The following is an 18,962-nucleotide window of genomic DNA, read 5'->3' on the forward strand; positions in this document are numbered from 1 at the left end:
GATTAACACGAGTCCCACCGCCCTCCCCGAAAGCCTTTTCCCCCTCAAGTTGAGTCTCCTGTGTAAACATCCACTATGGTACAAAAACAGCTTTTTCATCGGCGTGGAGTGGCATTCACTTTAGAAGTTTCTGCTTCCAAAGGGAAAAGAGCAAGAAAGGAGAGAGCATAGGAGGCAGGCAGGGGAGCGAGATCTGGTTTGCTTCCGAAGAGTGAAAATCCTGTCGTGGGATATTTATCTTCCTGGGGGTTCCCCCATCCTGCCCTGGCAGCTTTTAATCCAAGAGGAACGGGTCATGCAGACATCAGCTGACATTCAGAAAGTTGTGTGTCCACCCACCACCACCGTCCCGCCCACCCCAGTTATTAGAGAGTGTCATGGGAATTTGAATGTTCATGCTTCCCAAGGGCCGGTCTGGAGAAGAATCTAACTCACCCCTTGAATGCTACGTCACGCCTTACTGATCTCATGACATTTCAGCAATTCTAGTGATAGAATTCCCCCGGAAGGTCTCCTCTTCCCCCATCCCAAACACCCAAGGCAGGTGAAAGCACTAAAGTGTATGTGAAAGTCCTGTCTCTGTGAGTGTGCAAGTCAGACTGGGAATAACAGCTTTGAAAGAACCACGTGCCCGAGCTCACTGCTCCACTGCTGGACCCAAAGGGCTCTCTGCTTTGGTGACTGTGTTTGAACCCCTATTGAAAATATTCCAGTAACTTCTCTCTGCCACCCCTCACCCCCTGCCGCCCCCTGCCTCCAGGCTCAGATGTCTTCCTTGAGCTGATCTTACCCGAAATGTAAGTCTATCCAGGAAGAGGGAAAGAGTCGGAGGGAAAAGGGAGAAAAACCTCAGGTACTATCCCTGATTCCTTGACTCTCTTTTCCATGGGCCCTGCTCAGAAACGTGCCACCTTTTAACATTTATTAGGAAGAATAGGATGCAGAGCTGCATGTAACCTGCATCCACAACCATCTGTATGAGCCACAGGTCCACAGTCCTGACCAAATCCGTTTGACACTAATGTTCCTCTACATGAGTAGAGTTCAATGAGGGTTGATATGGGATGTGACAGAGTAAATCAGAATTAGATTAAAAACAAAAGTTTAGAAACCGATGCTACACTGCAGAGCAAATGGGACTTGAAGGCAAAATTTCCCTTAACTGCCTTCAAGTCGTTTCCCCTATTAGAGTGTTTGCCTGCCACCCCCCTTGCTGGCAATGCCGCAGTCACATCAGAGAGTAGAGTGTGATGCATATAGGAAGGCTGGAGATAGGCCTCTTCAGATACAATACCTATATATTTAATATATAGCAATTAACTTCTGGTCAGGAGCCTGCAGGCAGCAAGCTGCCCCAAGCAGATTAGGGGGGGGAGAGGGCCCAGAGCTGGGACAAGCACAAAAGACAGGTCCAACAACAATGCCTGCTGTCAGCAGCTGAATTATTTTTATACAGGAATTTTTATCTCTATTGTACAAACAAGTATGTGTCTGTGCAGACTTGTTAAGCAATCCACTTGTATGTAGAATAAGATTTTTTTTTTCTTCCTTGCTACCAGTCACACAGCTCCAAGATCAGAAGAAATACATAGTCTTTGAAGCTGCTCAAATGTTTTAGTTAAAAGGACAGCAGTTGTTTTCAAAGATCCAAGAGTATCTTTATCAGAATTAAATTTTTCCTTATTGATTTTTCCCCTTAACATAACAAAAACATAACATGAGAAGGTTACGATTTATTATTAAAATTTTTTCTCAGCCTTTAAATCATTCTTCAGTAGCCAATGTTCACTCTTAAATGTAAAAGAAAAAAAATTGTTTTAATCTTAGGACGAGATGGAGTAGCAGAAAATCATGAGCTTTAAATTTAACATTGGTTAATGTATTGTTCTAACTGTGAAGTCAAAGATTTGGGGTGGGGGGCCAAAATGAGGAGCAAATGTCTCATTGTGAGCTGCTCCTTAAATGTAAATAAATCATGAAGTCATGGTATCCCCTGAGTGGGTAAAGGGAAATGCTTCAGATTTTTTTGGGGGGGGGCCCAAATAGAAACTCCATATTTAAAATGTAAAAAAGATCAGGCATGACATGTAGGGCTTTGTGCTCCAGCTAAGGTAAGAATCCAAGCTACACCTTATTTCCCTAAAAATTAACAGATGTGATTTTTTTTGCAGCTCTTTTATGCATCATTACATATCAAGAAAATGAACAACTGATGAATATAAATTTAAATGCCCTGATGCATTAGCAGAAGGCTTCCTTGTGTTTTTTAGAAAGTTCAAACAGAAAATAGAAAGGGGGGGTGGGGTGCACCACAGCACCTGTGTTCTTTTCAAAAGCACCTTTGCAGGTTTCACAATAATTCCATTCTTCATTTTAATGGGATTTTTTAATCAGTGGACTCACCTCTATCTAAAACTAAGATCAAATTGTAGGTGTAATTGTTCATTGCCAGTGCTAACAAGAGTGAAGATACAAACAGAAACTCATTGTGAGTGACCAAAGGTCCCCAGGTATCCCCTTCATCAACATGCCTGCTCCAGGTTCCCACTGGGAATTCCCTGGCTGCCCAATTCAATCTGGTCACAGGCTGCCAACCCTATCTAGCAAAGGGTGTGCAAGGTGCTTTCTCACCTCTTTTACAGGAAGTTTAAACCTGATCATCTCACCTTTAGTGGATATGATTTGCGGTTGAACACTCTAAGAACTTGGTATTTTATCTTTCCAAAGAGATCAACAAGGAAAGAGGAGAGCAGCAGAGGGAGCGAGCCTAGTCCTTGTACTCAGCGCCCTGGCTCAGAGCAGCAACCTGTTCAGGTAAAGCTTCCAGCGGCATTGCATCAGATCCGCTCCGATCCGTCTCTAGGGTGAACCCAGAGATGAAACACTGCGGTTCCCTGTCTGCACACTTCTCATTCGCCAGTTCCTGGCAGCTTATTTTTCCAAGTGTTTTGTTTCAGGAAACGTGTGTATTTTTCTTTGTATGTTTTGTGGATTTACCACAACTGGTTCTGACAGCTGTTGATTCTGTTAAATGAACACATTATAAAAATCCTCTTTAAAACCTCAAGCAACAGTGGACTCAAAAATAATGGTAAAATATTTTAATGGAGTTCCAATTGAGAGTCGGTTAAAAAATAATAATAATAATACAAATGAAGGTACAGAAGTCCTTCAAGACAGCACTAAATTTAAACTGAATGTCTGTATGTGCGTGTGCGTTTGTGTGTTTAATGGAGTAAGAGGGGTGCTGCAAATCACCACAAATATTTACACTGTACACCCTTTGTTCAAATCACATACTTTTAGCAGGAGAAGCTGGAACTGTGGCTATTTAAAATTTTAAATATTCAAACGCCTGTAATTAACCATATGAAACAAATTATGTCACATTTCTCCATACCAGCACATGCAAAAAAAAAAATTCTGATGGTGGATGGGGAGGTGGCAGAGTTGGGGAGACAACTCCAGGAGGAGGAAAGGATGATGTTTTCATTTTGCTATAGATCAAAGAACCAGAATGGGAACTGTGGCATATCGAGCATTTTTACATCGCTGTCTTTCACACTGGGCTATCTAAGTTTACACAATTCCCCAGGCTAGCTGCATATTAAGCTGGCTGTGTACAGCTTTATTATGGTGCGGTGGTGGGAGAAGCATTAATATTCCGGCTCCGCATCTGACAGGGCATTTACATGCGCCCATCTGAGCGGCACCTGAGAGCTCCTCCAAGGTGCAGTCACTGTGTGCCTATTGTAAAGGCAAATGAAGCTCACCTATTCCCTGCTGGGGTCAGGAGTGACCTCACCACCCCCCATGCCTCAAATCCTTCCCTTGCCAACCGAACTCAATGCCATCGCAGAATGACGAATGAGCTCAGAAATAGACCCCCAGTTACGAACCCTGCAAAGAACAGCAAAAGCCTTTGCTGAAATGTCTTAAAAATGCATGGGGAGTGCAGCTGGCCAGTAAAAAAGCAGGACGACAAATTCCAGTGAACCCAATATGGACTACGTTACAGTCTAAAACTGATTAGAAATACAGTCTGATGTTTACTGGCTTCAAATTGAGTTTGGCATCAAGCATACTGGCTTTAATAATGCTGGCATTTTTTTTTATTATTATTTTAAATCTGCCTCTGGTCTCCAGGAGCACATGTGGAGAGCTAAAGCATTCTTATTCGTCAGGTTACATTTCCTGGAAATTAAGTTTGTGACAGAAAATGACTCTAGTAGCAATAATATGGTTCATGCTCAAATTAATTAGGTCATTGTTGTAAAAACTACATGGCAAATTACAAAGGTAAATTTACTGATATTGGCCAGAGCTCTATACCCTGGAAGTAAAGGGGAAGCAGCTGAAGGATGCTGATTTACCTGGGTAGGAGCAAAGAACAGAGGAGGGAGGGATACAATGGCCAATTTTCTATTTGTATTACAAATAAAAAATACTGGTCATTACCCATTCAATTATTATAGTCTGAACATATTTTATGAACTTTATTAATGTCCTCTAAATTGACACATAAAATAAAAACCTGCTTGATTTAAGATAATATTCAAAATGGGCACTAAGTTTAAAAAAAAAAATTTTTTTTAATCCTTGTAATAACAACACTGCTGACATAACCATGACCCAAATGAAATCTGAACAAGCAGAAAGGTACTAAAGATCCTTGGTGATTAAATCTCTTGCTAAAAAAGTGGCAAGGTGCCAGGCTGGGTCCAGCTTGATGCTAAGTGCTTTTTATTGCACAAAGCTGGTACTACTGTCTGTAAAAACAGACTTGGGCTTGGGGTAAATTTTGTCAAATGATTTCTTTGTGCAATAAAGGGAATGAACGGACCAACCCAAGTAGATTAAATTAACATTGAATGACACAGTCTCGTTGCATCTCCCTAGCTGTGCTCCTTCGGTTAAATTTCAGATTTTCCCCCAAAGGAAAGACAAACTTTCTTCCTTCTCCCAGACTAATGTGGGAAGCCACCATTCATCTGTTCTCCTTTATTAAACATTTTCACTAAGAAATCACGAGATTCTGAAAAATGCTTCCCTAGGATTTGCATGTTTGCTGTATACTCCAATGCAGTCCTCCCACATCAGTCAAACGACATTGACGCTGCAGTGTGAAATTAATGATTTTCCAGGACTCTAAAATGTGCCATTAATATGCATCCAACTCGCCTCTTCCCTGAGCTCAGGGTTTGCTGTCCTGACATTGCCTGCACGTTTCTACACCCACTTGCATTTTTCCAGCCCATGGGCAGCTCCACAATTAAATGCCACATTCACCAGGAGAAAAGGTGTGCAAAACAGATTTCAGATCCTTTAAAGTAAAACTCACAACTTGAAACACAACAAGGAATGGGGTGATTTAAGAAATTACAGCACTGTTTTCTTAAGCTTTCAGAGAATAAACACAGAGAATGGGAGGGAAACTTTTTCCCTCTGCTCCTGTTCTAGAAGTGAATACATATTTGTGTTTCCAATAAAAGGCCATTTTTACATTAACTGTCTGGAACAGCAGGAGACAGAAAAACTCACACAATCGCCACATCACACACAGGAGGATCTTCATATCACGTGGCCCTATTCTCAAAACTATTATTTATAAAAGACAACTAGGAAAATGCACAATGGATCTTTTCTGTGTCACCGAAAGGAAACTGTCTGCACAACTTAGGATCTTTGGGCTCTTCCACCTTTTAGATTTGTCTTTTTCTTTTCTTTTTTTTTTTCCTTTTTGGCTTTCCGAAGTAAATTTAGCAGCCATGTGGGCCACTGTGTTTAATTAAGCTTTCAAAAGTCCTCTGACAATGCCAACAATTGTAAGACACTTCTGCGGCTCAATCATGCAATCACTGTGACAGTTCTATTTACAATTTGTCTTAGAGTTTCTCTGACATTGCACTTTGACAAAACATCCAAGCTGCCAGTTCACAACCTTTCTCTGTCTTATTTACAAATACAGCTTGTATGTAGGGCTCCCAGGCTCATGAACATGAGTCTTTGGGTAGTGGCCTCACAAACATAGGCTCCCAGGGAAAATCCTAGGTATTTAATAGGAAACAATATTCTCTAGTCTGTGGATTCTGAAGGTAAATAAAATGTTCATCAGTATATTGGGGGTTGTTGTTGTTTAGCTGCCATACTACTAAAAATTCACTTCAGCAGTCAGTGGTTTTTTATTCAGAATCACGCAAATAAAGAAAAATGAAAAAATAAGGAGTCGTAATACGATACCATCATTTATAGTCTCATTTACAATTACACTGTAAAGTATACAAGTACATCCTCCAGTTCAGTCTGAGCTGGCATTGGGCACAAAGAGAAAAGGCAAGTTGATTTTCTAAATTCTGAAAAGCATGAGCATGTTCTACTTGATTTACCTTTAAGTAACGTGCTAATGTATTTCTGTTCTGAATGAGTAGTTCTCCCTTCATTAGGGTATCTGTCTTACATAGTATTATCTAGATATGAAGTGTAGGCAAATAATTGTTACATACCCTGATTTAAGTGTCTCTCTTCATGATTGTAAGGAGGAAAATAAATGTTACGTATCAATAGTAGTAGACTTTACTAAATTTTGTAGGATTTGTCATATTGTATCCCATTCTCTCTCAAAGAAAAAAAAAACTATGTTTACGATAGCCCAATCCTAATTTAAAGATTTCTATGTGCAACAAACCAAAACCTCAAATCTGATATGTAGGATAATATTTTTTGGCCTTTTCTATAACTGAACAGCAGTTTTACATTCACTAATCTCCAATTAATATTTCCCCATCATAAAATACGAGACTAGAAAACAAAACCAACCCCCCTATTAAGAGCCCTGGCTGCCAGTCAAAGGCTGCTGATATCTGATGGTGGATATTTGACACACAAACTGATGAACTGGGCCCCACACAGTATAACCTGCTCATTTCCAGTTACATTAACACCATTTCAATGGTCTCAGTGAATCACAGTCACACAATATTTTGACTATTTGAATAAAGTGAAAAAAGCAACCTGATCAATGTATATGTGTGTAGGTAAGACGTGTACATGGGTGAAGTGCTGGGCACATACCCATCAATTCACCAGGTAAAAATTATCCTTTCTAAAAATATACTCAGCTTTGAGAGGCCTATGTACAGTCAAAATGAATATCATTTTACTGAAGATTTAAAGAACTCTATCTTATTCTCCTATTTGAAAGCCCTGAATTTTAAGCTTTATTTATCTCAGGAAGATCTGTCGCTGTTTTATTCCTGCTTCCTGCCTATAAAATGGCCCAGAGCACACAGTGAGCTCAAATCCAACTTACATCACTTTAATAAAGCCTTTCCTACACGGCGCACTTAAATGACTACCTTTTATGTGGTTGCCAAACATATTCTTCCAGAGATTCATCAATACATCTCTTTCCCAATACAGAGCGTTGCTTCTCCTTTATTTTTGTGACACGATTCAAATATCTACTGAATGATTACTCTTATTGTTTCCTTCCTCGCCATAAAAAGAGAAGCAGACTTGGAATTGTGAAGACGTGCTTGAGAGAAATGGGCTGGGAGTACACAGCTGTCTTCCAGAACTTCGCTTCAGAGGCACCTGAGGGCCAGGGCATCTTAATTTATGTGCAATAGTAGAATGTTAATTTCACCATAGGAAACTCTTAATTCATTACTGTGAATTATGAGAAGTCGTGATGCTAGCTACTGACATCTCGCTTTGAGATGTGACCATGCTATTTATGTTCAGCCAATTCCAGGGTGGGAACAGGTGATTAAACACAATGAAATGGAATCAAGGCTTTGTAATTATTCGTGCATGCAAGGTTTACCTCACCTGGGTCGAAGCACTTGTGCACCCATCATCTCAGTGAAATTATTTCATATTGGACCTATAAAATATATTTTAAACTTGCCCTTTTTTTGGCTTCTCTGGGCTCTGTTATTGTACTACTTCTTGGAAAAAATAATAATAAAATCTTCACAACAACCAGAGAGTTAAGGAACATATCTTTTCTTTCCCTGCATAGATTCACAACTATAACAGCAAAAAGCCTTTACTGCAGGGCCCAGCTTTCAGAGTCCTCCTCCAAGTACAGAAGCACAGAATTTTCGAGCTGGTTAATCTGAGACTGAGTAACCTATCTGGGACCTCAGTAAGAAGTGTGGTTTTAATTCTTGCTTGACAGACACTGTGTTTTGTCTTTTAAACGGGCAGCTCAATATGTAAATACGATGTTACATCACGCAAGTGTTACTCCATATTTGGTGATTTAGAAAGGCTTTGGATCTCCGAAGATGACAAATCCCCTTCCGCTTGCTCTTGCTTCATTAATCATGCCTTACACTTCTGTTCATTTTCCTTCCAGTCACAAGACAGCACATGGAAATGGTCATTGCTGTATCCTACTGGGGGGTGGGGGGGAAGCCCCCGCGGGGGATAGAATCTTAACCTACCCGTCACATAAGCTCAATGTTGTGGATTCGAGAAAAATATTTTGTAAATGCAGCCTCTCTGGGAGCAGATTTCTCATTTCACTGAAGGAAAAGTATCTGAATACTATTGCAGGACGCATTTAAAAAGAAAGAAAGAAAGAAATGCCACGTTTGATTTTAATGACCAAATTCCAGAGGGGGAGAGAAGAAATAATATGACATTTAATCCCCTCTGGACCACTGACCTACTATAGTTCAACTTTGTGGTCAAACTAGGTCAGAGAGACCAGTTACAGTGAATCAATTGATTATATGCACTATCTTTCCTAAAACTGAACAAATCTCTTATCTTTGGGGGAGGGGACAGGGGAAAACAGAGACAAGTGATCCACCGACAGGCAAGCCATTTTTGTCACCACAGAATCTGCATTCAGTTTGTCTTATGTGTTAAATCACTGTTGTTTCACACAAATGCTTTAAGGGCCACTATACAGTGTTGTGTTTATCTCTTAGAGTAGGGATGTAAGTCCCTCTGCTAGCAGTTAATTCCTTTTCCCTTGAGCTGCTGAGAAACCCACACACCTAGTTACCTCTCTGCTAAAATTAACCAAAGGAAGGAGAGCTGTTGAATGTATTGTGCCTATTTTTCTGAGAGAATTTTTATATTGTGTTACAGCACAAACAGTGGAAGTCTGGACTGGACATTTGTAAGGGTGACATGCGGTTGTGTAAACCACAAACAAAATCAAGATACATCTGTCAAAACCACATCAGAGACAAGAGAGAGCACAGAGAAGCATTTATCATTTAGCTGAGGAGGCAGGCTGCAGGGAGCAGCCGTTCCTGTCAAACCAACCTTTTGAAATTTCCAACATGCCCTTAAACTTTTCGAGTAAGCATGTCTGTGCGCTTCAGCAACTGCCCTCTCTACTCTGGCCTGGCCAGTCGAAAATGGCATCTTAAAGTCAAGGTCACGGTGTCATCCCACCACGGGGCTGTGTTTAATTACAGCCCCATACGGGCTGACAGCCAATATGGATCCAAGGCTAGCCCTGAAGCTCAGTTAACTCTTTCCACCCCCTCCAAAAATGCCTGTCAGCCCAGCCCACTTCGTGGAGGCCCTGAGAACCAACTGCAGCCCTGGGAGGTCTGACCAGGTGTTCTGACTCAAACAGGTCACTGGCCCAACTACGGATGCCTACATGGCCACATTGTCTCTGACTTGTTCCCCCAGGCTAGAAAGGGACGCTGGAAACTGAGCTAAGTGTAGTAAGATTCAACACTTAAAAATGAGAAGGGAAGAAAAGAAGGAAAGAAATTCAGAATCAGTAGATCCAGAGAGAGGGTATCAGGTGTGTGTACCGATTCCACCTACATCTGACTCAGTGGAGTGGAAAATATTTATTTTTATATCGTGTCCTGGATGTCAGCAATTGGAATGATTATTTTAACATTACAGGCTGTCATGGACAGTCACATGGAGAAATACAGAAAGCACTCCACCACTCCTCAGTGCTTGGCTACAGCGCCTCTGAAAATGAAAAGAAAACATGCAAACAGCTTTTCTCCTTGCTTCTCATTTACCTGCTATGTGTTCCTGTTTGGGGCAAATTCCTCTAGATGACGTTGATAAACAATCGTCATCCTCTGGCGTGACCTGGATGCCAACCTCCACAGGATTGGATGCTTTTTTCATCTCGATTGGTGAAGGGGAAGGTGGCTTATCCACAGCTTTTTCTAAGCAGAGGCTGCCATTGCATTGTTTCCGTTTGTGCTCGATAAAAATAAGAATGTCCCCCAATGGGAAGTTCATCTGGCACTGCCCACACGTGAGGAGGTCATGGTCCCCTTCTGGAGCTCCCAAAGGGCCGTGGTCTGGTTCATCATCTGTAAGAATGGCTTCAAGAGGTTCGGCTGTGGTTGGAGAAACAAAAGCACAATTATTAGAGGGCCAGAAGGAGAGAAAAGGCAGAAATACATTATCAACCCCATCCCATCCCACCACATTATGTAAAGTATTTCTAGGCTCTTCCTTATAAATCCCAGAAAATGTGAACACCGAAAATGTACAAAGCTGTGGAGATGGTCAGCAAGAAAGCAAATTTATCAATGAGGCAAGTCATCATATATTTAAAGAAATCATCATACGTTTAAAATCTAACTTGGAAAACTCCAGAAATACACACACACTACAAATGTGTCTGGTTTGTGAGTTTGGGAAGAATGTGACTATTAAATAAAGTTAAGGCAGGGGACATAAAGAAAGCTTAAATAACTATCCCTCCGCCCCCCCAAAAAAAAAACTGTAAAAACACAGATTGAAACCAAGTTTCTTTTTTTTTCCCCCTACATACTAAGTTGTCTATTGTTTCAAAGAATAAAAGGAGAGGTGAATAAAAACACACACCCTTTGTGTGTGAATGTATATACTCCTAAATTATACAGAGACATAGCTTCATAAATTAGAAAGCTACTACATCACACAGAAAATGTGCCACATTTACACCACCATAATAAGAAAACGACTGCATTCACCTGTGAAACGGATCTAAATAATAATCATAACGCAGCATCATTCACTCTGCCAAAAACCTTCCTGATCTCACGCTCAGCAGTGCCACAAAATCAAAGAAATACCAAATTCACTGGCAATTCTTCTCAGACACATTAGCTAAATGGGATACTTTTGAGTACTTAAGAAAATAAGCCAATTAGTCATTTTTCATTCTGAAGAAAGAAAGCCTAAAATATCCTAAAACATGTTTGTACTTGGTGGCCTCCATCACATAAAAATCAGAATGGTCAAGCAAACGCCACATTTCAGAACAAGGCTGAGAAGCCCTTTTTCTTTAGACTTGAAATACTTTGCCTCATGTTGTCAAAGTTGACTAATTTTCTGAATGAGCTCTAAAACGCTTCATTATGGGACTATTTCTGCACACATAATCACCAGCGATGGTATAACAAGGTGGATACGTCTTTTATTCCTGTTTCCTTTTTTTAAAAAACACTTTGCACCAAAACACTCCAGCATCTATTGGAACAGTTTCTATTACTGTTTAACCTTCCAAAGGGGAAAAGAGAGTTGGTAAGTCTCTGCTTCTGAAACCTTATGCTTACGCCATTAAAAAAAAAATCATAAAATACAAAACACTTCCAGGATGCTGCCAGTTAATAAAACTGAAGCAGAAAATGTACAAGTCTTAAACAGTTAATCAGTCTGACCTTCTTTAGCAAGCTGCCAATTTCACATTTAATGAACTTAAAGCCACAGAGAATCAAAAAATAGATTTTAATTTGAGTGTAGAATATTGGAACAGATTTTGATAAAGTGCAAAAATCCAGTGAACTCAGGTTAAATTTATTTCAACCCTACCCAGGCTGAATATTGAGGGGGAAGATCTGGAGTAACTCCCAGATGTGCTGGGTGAAATAATATTGAGAGAGCCCTGCCTAGCTGCACCTGTGCTCAAGTAGGACATGTCATAATTTCTAGCCTCTGGTACTCCTCCTAATTTAACATAAGGTCATCACAGGAATATGAAGGTTATATTCCTACTAATAAAGGCAGCGAGGTGAACACTTATGTTTCTTTGCCCAACATACTGACCAAAGTATAAATACAAAATACACATGAATACTTCTCAAATAAAAAGAGACAGACGGAAGTGCTTATGCATTATGCCTCTGTGTCATTTTTCTCCTACATTTGCTTTCATTTTGACCAAGTGAGAAACTGAATAGAGAAGTCATTGTCCCAGATCTCTGCTATTTGAATTCAGGATTTTAAGTACACATGGACAAATGTGGGGTTTTTGTTGTTGTTGTTTTTCAGCGTTGACTACAAGTTCTGAGGTTTACAGACTAAAGAAAGATTCAGGAAAAATATTTTATTTTATTAAAGTTAGTAGTACATAGACCCTTGGCAAAAAACACACACAAAAAACAACAACAACACTTTTTTTTTTTTTAACTCCACTGTTAAGATTCTCTTTCTGTTCCCAAGGCCTGACACATTTCTGAAAGCAGAAATATTTAGTAGTAAATGGAAATATTCTCCTAGGTAGCAAATAGTTAAAGGTAATGCGGTACAAAACAGACTTGGTTAAAGTCTTCTGAATGTAGTGACTGAACTGATTTACAATCAAAACCAGGAAATGAAGTGGTAATTCAGAGGTTGCTGATTACACCTCCACATTTCACCTAATTAATTTTATAGGAGGCAAAGTTCTTGAAAATAACAAGATGATCAAATGTACAGATATAAAACCTGTAACCTCAACATTTTCTATGCTCTTAACGTAAATTATTGCTAATTAACAAGAATTATATCCTAATGTATGAAATAATGTTTAACATCAGGCTCCCTGCAAAACATTTGCTAGTGATGTTCAGAAAAATACCAATACGTGTTCTTATTATTGCTGCTATATTATTAAAAATCAGACGGAGTGGGGCACAAAGAAAATATGAAAATACAATTCTCTTGGTGTAGTCTACTGATTTGCATTGACATCTTTTCTCAGTGGCAATCAACATTTCCTTTCTGGGCATCAGATAATTTCTCTGTATTTTAATGCAAATTCCCCTTTCCCTAAAAATATTCCTAACCTCAGCCATTTTACCCCCTCCTTCAATTCAACTCCATCCTCCTTCGCCCCCACAATACCATCCTTTCTGAGCTCCGGCCTAAGCTCTGGCTACAAAGCGGGGAGTCCAGGATTGAAGTGGAAGGGAGTGGGCAAATAATCATAATAATTAGCGCGAATTCTCTACAAGAGAAAGAAATAGAAAATAAAATGCTTCTGCGTTCAAACAGCAAGACAGATTGAAACGTCTCAATGCCCCAGCGGCTGACTGAGAGATCTTTCCTCTTTCTGCTGTTGCAAAGGAATAAATTTAAATTTAAAAAAAAGCCTTAGAAGAAATATAGGGAATGAGCGAGGGAAACTAGGGCTGCTGGGGAGGGGGAGGGGAGAAGAGATCTGCCTTCAAGTTTGCTTTCCAAGTCCTTCCCTTTGATTGTCTTAACAGGGTAAGGAAGCAAACCGAGACTGAAATGCCGAGAGGAAAAGCAAAGAAACAAAAGCGAAGGCAGGGGCGACAGACCCGGGGCAGGGGGCCCGCGGGGGCGGCCGGTGCAGAAAGTGAAGTTGGGTGCAGGGACTCTGAGGCACAAAGCGAGCAGCAGGCTGGCTGCAGGTTCCGGCCGCGCTCGCAGCGAACACGTGCAGCGGCGGCGGCGGCGGGGCCATGGGGCCGGGGGCCGGGGGCCGGGGGCCGGGAGGCGGCGGGCAGCCAGGGGCCCTGACTGCCGCCTCCACGCCCCGCCGGAAGACAAGATTCCCCGGGCCAGCCAGTTGGAAGAAAAGGCACGTGAGGCTTAAAAATCTCGGGTGGTTAACCTGGTGCAGTCTCCGCAACACCGCACACACCTCCAGCGCGGCTCCACAAATTCATTTTGTGTCCAAAGACTCACACTTGACTTTGGGGGGATCTCAGCAAATGCATTTTCTCCTGCAATTCCGGCACCGGTGCGCGCAGCGCGGCGGCGGCTGCGGTTATTCATTATTAATGACGCTGCTTGCCCGCATCATTATGATGATAACTATTACTATTGTTGTGATTTCGGGCTCCTAAGCGAGAGCGGCAGGAGGCGGGGGAGCCGGGGGTCGGGCTGCAGAGCCGCTCTGCAAGCCCGCGGTGGCCGCAGCGGTCCGTGCTTGGAGCGGGGGGTGAGGGTGGAAGAAGTGAACCTGGAGACCAAGTACAAACTTGCCCGATCCCACCCTTGGGCCCTGCCGCGAAGCCGGAGCGCGCACTCCCCTCTCCTCCCTACCAACGTTGCCCTCCCCGAAAACGAGAACTGCACCCCGCTCGGCTCTCGGTGCCCGGGGATGTCGACGCACTGGGGTGCTTTCTCCGCAGCCCTGGCCTGAAGCCTTTTTAAAGTCAAAATGAAGAACAAAGACATAAGGGGTGATGGGGGGGAGAAATGGAATTCTGCCTAACCGTCCGTTTCCCCCACCCCCACCCTCGCAAAGCTCTTCCCTCCCCGGCAGAGAAACGGAGAGCAGGGGGTGGGGGAGGCTCTGGTACAGGTTCAAGTTCGCTGAGCTTTCTTGATCTTGTTCTGCCTCCTAGCGACCGAAAGGCTCTCGTTCAGCCCAAGAAGCAAAGGATGGGGGGGGGGGGGGGGGGGTCCTGAAGATCCGAAAGACTCCCGCCCCCTCTTCGCACCCAGTAAAAGGAGCGACCCCCGCACCCCCTCCAAGCTGGTCTCGTAACCCTAAAGCCCGCACTGGAACGAGTGGAGAGGGGGGCTAACCCACCCAGCCAGGAGTACCCCGAGATGGACCCGGGATGGGGGTTGGGGGGTGCGGCGAGGACTGCAGGTCTCAGTCCGTCCTCGGAGCCCCCAGTGCATCCTTCCGAAGGGCCCGGCTTTCCCGACTCCTACGAACACTGCCCTGCTTTCCCGCCGGTACCTGGCCGGACTGTAACTTCACACCGCCGCGCGCCGCGTCTGCTCCGCATCCGGCGCAGCCGGGGGAGTGGGGGGCGGGGGGAGAGCGGCGAGGGAGGGATGCGCGGGGGTGGGGAGAGGGAGGGCCCCGCAACGTGCCGGGGCGGGGGAGCTTCCAAACTGTATGTGACAAGTTCCAGGGCCCAGTGAAAAATTCAATTCTCTGTGCGCACCGCCCCCCCCCCTTTAAAAAATACAGAATTGGGTATAGATGGTCCTTTAAAATTGCATCAAAAATTAAAATAAGGGTGGTGACTGAGGGGGGGAAAGGGTGTGGGCCCTCTCACGCCTTTCTTTCCCTCACTGACAAACTTTCCTAAGTGCCCACCCCAGCCTCTCCAGACGCACTCAGCTAGCCAGGAGCGAGCCACCCACCCACCCCTTATGGGGGCTCACAAGGGCCACCACCACCATCCCCCATCCCCACCGAGCCAGGCCGGGGGTAGAGGGCAAGAACTCCAGGGTGGGGTGCGCAAAGTCCTGGGATGCAGTACTCCCAGAACGCATACTCAAATATACTACCCCTTGTCGACCTCCCCACACCCACCCACCCCTACCTGGCTAGTCAGTGCTCGGGGGGCAGGGGGGCCGGTGGCCAGACCGGGCGGGAGGGGGACAGGGAAAGCACGTGGTGACCTCCCCGCTGTCCAGAGCTGTGGACAAGAGACGCAGGGGGCGGGGAAGGGGGAGGCAGAACGCGCTTTTTCAGTTGCTTTGCAAAATAAAAAAATGCTTTGCAAAGCCGAGTTTCTCCCCAGCCGATTTCGAAGTCGAGTTGGCCAGGAGGCGGTCTGAGTATTGTGCCGGGGGCGAGACGGGGCTGTGGACCCCGCCGGCGCGGAGTCTCGGTGCGGCCTGCCGCAGTGCCGGCGGGCGGGCGCCGGGAGCCGGGTGGGCGATCCCGGGCAGGGCGGGGGCGCGGCGAGGCTCGGCGAGGCCCCGGCGAGGCCGGGCCGCCGCCGCCGCCTGCTCCCAGGCTGCCGCGCCGCGCTCGGTCCTCTGTCTGTTTGTTGGCAGGAGGCTCCCGCACACGCGGTGCTTGTAAACATTCAGACACGAGATTTTTCCCAATCAAAATCCACTTCCACTTTTTTTGAAAATCTTCCAAAAAATAGTAAGAGGAGGGAGTTCCTCGCTCCCTCTCCGTGCCGCTAGCGCTCTAAGTTTGCAACTAAAGGGGTTTGGGGGAAGAGGTCATGGTAAATTTTTCCCCTTTATTTAAAGAGTGTGAGATTTTTGCCGGGGGGTTGGGGCGGGGGGTGTCAAAGAGGAGGAGAGCGTTGCAGAAAACGGCCGGCGGAGCGTTCGGCTTCTCGATTTGGAGGCAAGAAATGTTGCATTCTCTTGCCTTGTTTTATCTCATTTTTAACTAAATTTTATTTTGCTCGTCTTCTCGCCGCCACTGAGGTGAGGCCGGGAGGGGCGGGCGTCCGCAACCGAGTCGGCGGCGGCCCGGGCGCTCTCCCTCCCTCCGCAGCTCGCCCCCGGCCCTCGCTCCTGCCCTGCCGCGGCGGCGGCGGCGCGAGAGGGCGAGCGCGAGGATCCGGCACAAAAGGCAGCGGGACAAACACCCACCTCGGGCCGGAACAAAAGGCGGCAGCGCGGACCGCGACTCCGGTCCCTCCGGGTCGCCCGGCTCTCCCTGCCGCCGCGGCCCCTCTCCACACTCCGCAGACTCCGGAGAGCCGGGGGCCCCCTCCCACAACCCCACTTTCTCACTATTGTAGGTGACTACTTTTCTCCCTTTGCACACTTTACCGCGAGCGCGCTGATGTCCGAAGGCCAGTCTCTCACCTATTTTCTCCCTGGGAATTGTTTTTTAGGCTTGGATTCCCTATCACACCGCCCCCCCACCCCCCGTTTTCCCTCCTTAGATGAGTGGAAGCAACCCCCCTTTCCCTTCCAGTTCCCTCCCCTAGGTTTGCCGGAGAGTTGTTCGCATCCATACATATAGCATTGTTCATTATTTTGCAAAATTGAAGGAGAAATCATTGCATTCCTTTTCGAAAAGCGAAATAAAGCAGCGGAAAGCAGGAAAGAGGAGGAGTCAAATTTTTGTGCAATTAAATAAAATAAAAAGGTGCGTGCTGTCCCGAAAGTACATACGGCTACGGTTCGGGATGGAATGGGGTTTTTCTCCTCCCTTTAATCTCTTTTATCCGACTCTCGGAGGTTTTTCTGGTGAAAAAATTTTTAAATGCATGCACACACCCCTATCTGCCTCTCGCTCTTACTTCTCGTCCTGCGCGCTCTCGTGATTATTAATAATTATTATTACTATTATTGGGTTACTTACGCGAGAATTCCCGTTTGCTTAAGTGCTGGGGTTTGCCTTGCTTGCGGCGAGACATGGTGGGCTGCGGGGCGGGCGGGCGGGCGGCGGCGGCGGCGGCGGCGGGCGGACGACGGCTCGGTTCACATCGGGAGAGCCGGGTTAGAAAGGAGACTCCAGAGAAAATATCTTCATCAGTGCCTTTTGACATCCAAAATAAATTAGAAATAATACAAAGATGGCGCAGGGAAGATGAATTGTGGGAGAGCCGTCATGGCTTTTTTTTTTAAGCAAAAAAAAAAAGAGAGAGAGAGAGAGAGGAGAGATAGAGGGAGAGAGAGGGAGAGAGAGAGATGAAAAAAATGGCAAAAGCCCCCCTGAGCTGCAAGTTCAAGTGCGGACGTGACGTCCCTGCGAACTTGAACGTCAGGAGTCTGGATGGACAGAGACACACAAAACATGGGCAGGGCGAGCAGGAGAGAAGGGGAGGAGGGAAGGGGAAGCTCACACCAATGGACACACATCAGGGGCTGGACATGAAAAAGAGACCAGGACAAGCCAATGGCCAGTGCGGGGCGGGGGAGGTGCGGGGCGGGGGGCTCTGCAGACGCCAGACGCGGCCCCCGGGGGAGGGGCAGGCGGAGGGGAGGGGGCGCTGGGGCCGCGGGCTCACCAGTGGCCGCAACGAGCGCCGAAACAGCGGCGCGGCTGGGGGAGAAGAAAGGGGCGGAGGGGATAGGGGTTGGGGGGGAGCAAGACGTGCTCCTTCCCCCACGCCGCACGTGCACCCCAAAATGAAAGATTTCTTTTCCGCTGGAGTGTACGGGGAGGCTGCTGCCCGGGGCCTGAGACGCGCGGGCGGAGGGAAGCCAGGTAGAGTTGCTCCCGGACACCCTCCTCCGTGCGCACACCCACTTCCCCTCTCTGCCGCCGCCGCGCCTGCTCCCCGTGTGCGGCCGCCGGCGGCTGAAGTGAAAGCCCTGAGCCCGCGGCTGCGCTCGGGAAACTTTGCCCAAGGAGAGGATAGCTAGCAAAGAGAAATCACCCCAAGTTGAGAGCTAAGCCTCCAACGCAGCGGGCGAGGGGAGGCAGAAGGGAGCGCGTGGCGAAGCGGAGTCCAGCCCAAGTTTGGAGGGTGGCAGGTCCGGAAGGGCAGCGCGGGGGCCTCCCGGCGGCGGGGAGAGAGGGGGCCAGGGCGTGGGAGGTGGTGCAGGCCCGAGCCGGAGAGGCGGGAGGGCGCCCCCAAGGCCGAGCCGGGGGTCCGGGGTACTGAGCGCCCCGACAAACGATTGGGTCTGGATGCAACTAGAAGCACGGAGTAGAGGCGCCCAAGGGTCGCGGAAAGAGAGAGAAGCCGAGAAATAAAAACGTGTACAAACTCGGGGCACGTTTCGGCCCCCGGAGGGGAGCGCCGGGACCCGGGGCGACGGAGGCGCCGAGGCGTCCACCTCTCCGAGCGGCCACGGGCCAGAGGACAAAGCATGGGCAGTCCTGGGAGTTCCAATCCCTGGGAACGTGCCTCTGGCGCCGCGGGAGGTCCCGGAACCGGGTCCCAAGGATGGACACACCCCCTCCCAATCCGGAGCCACTGCATAAGCACAGAAGAATGAAAAGAAAATGTTTCTTACGGACAGAGCACAACTATTCCTGTGCTGTTACCCGGGGAGAGAAAATAGGGAATGGAGAGAGCGACTGGCTCTCTGGAGCAGCGGGGATGCCATGGTGGTGGGGTGAC

The 18,962-nt window shown here is 46.2% G+C and overlaps 1 protein-coding gene across 10 annotated transcripts in view; it reads right to left on the minus strand.

Moving 5' to 3' along the window:
- Window positions 1-18,672, minus strand: part of BCL11A (BCL11 transcription factor A) — a 100,655-nt gene extending 81,983 nt beyond the window's left edge. For 3 of the 10 annotated variants that reach the window (XM_070429270.1, XM_070429264.1, XM_070429263.1), the window contains exons 1-2: window positions 17,252-17,749; window positions 10,014-10,343 (exon numbers count right to left, since the gene is read on the minus strand). In XM_070429270.1, coding sequence (XP_070285371.1) covers window positions 10,014-10,343; window positions 17,252-17,438 — 517 coding nt within the window. In that variant the 5' untranslated portion in view covers window positions 17,439-17,749. Of the gene's footprint in view, window positions 1-10,013; window positions 10,344-17,251; window positions 17,753-17,900; window positions 18,107-18,606 lie in introns of those variants that run through there. The other 7 variants (XM_070429268.1, XM_070429267.1, XM_070429266.1 and 4 more) reach the window with 7 other exon arrangements.
- Between the last annotated feature and the right edge of the window lie 290 nt (window positions 18,673-18,962).

The sequence above is a fragment of the Myotis yumanensis genome, unplaced genomic scaffold (assembly GCF_028538775.1).
Source record: "Myotis yumanensis isolate MYYU_CA2020_CCGP unplaced genomic scaffold, mMyoYum1.0.hap1 SCAF_11, whole genome shotgun sequence".
NCBI lineage: Eukaryota > Metazoa > Chordata > Mammalia > Chiroptera > Vespertilionidae > Myotis > Myotis yumanensis.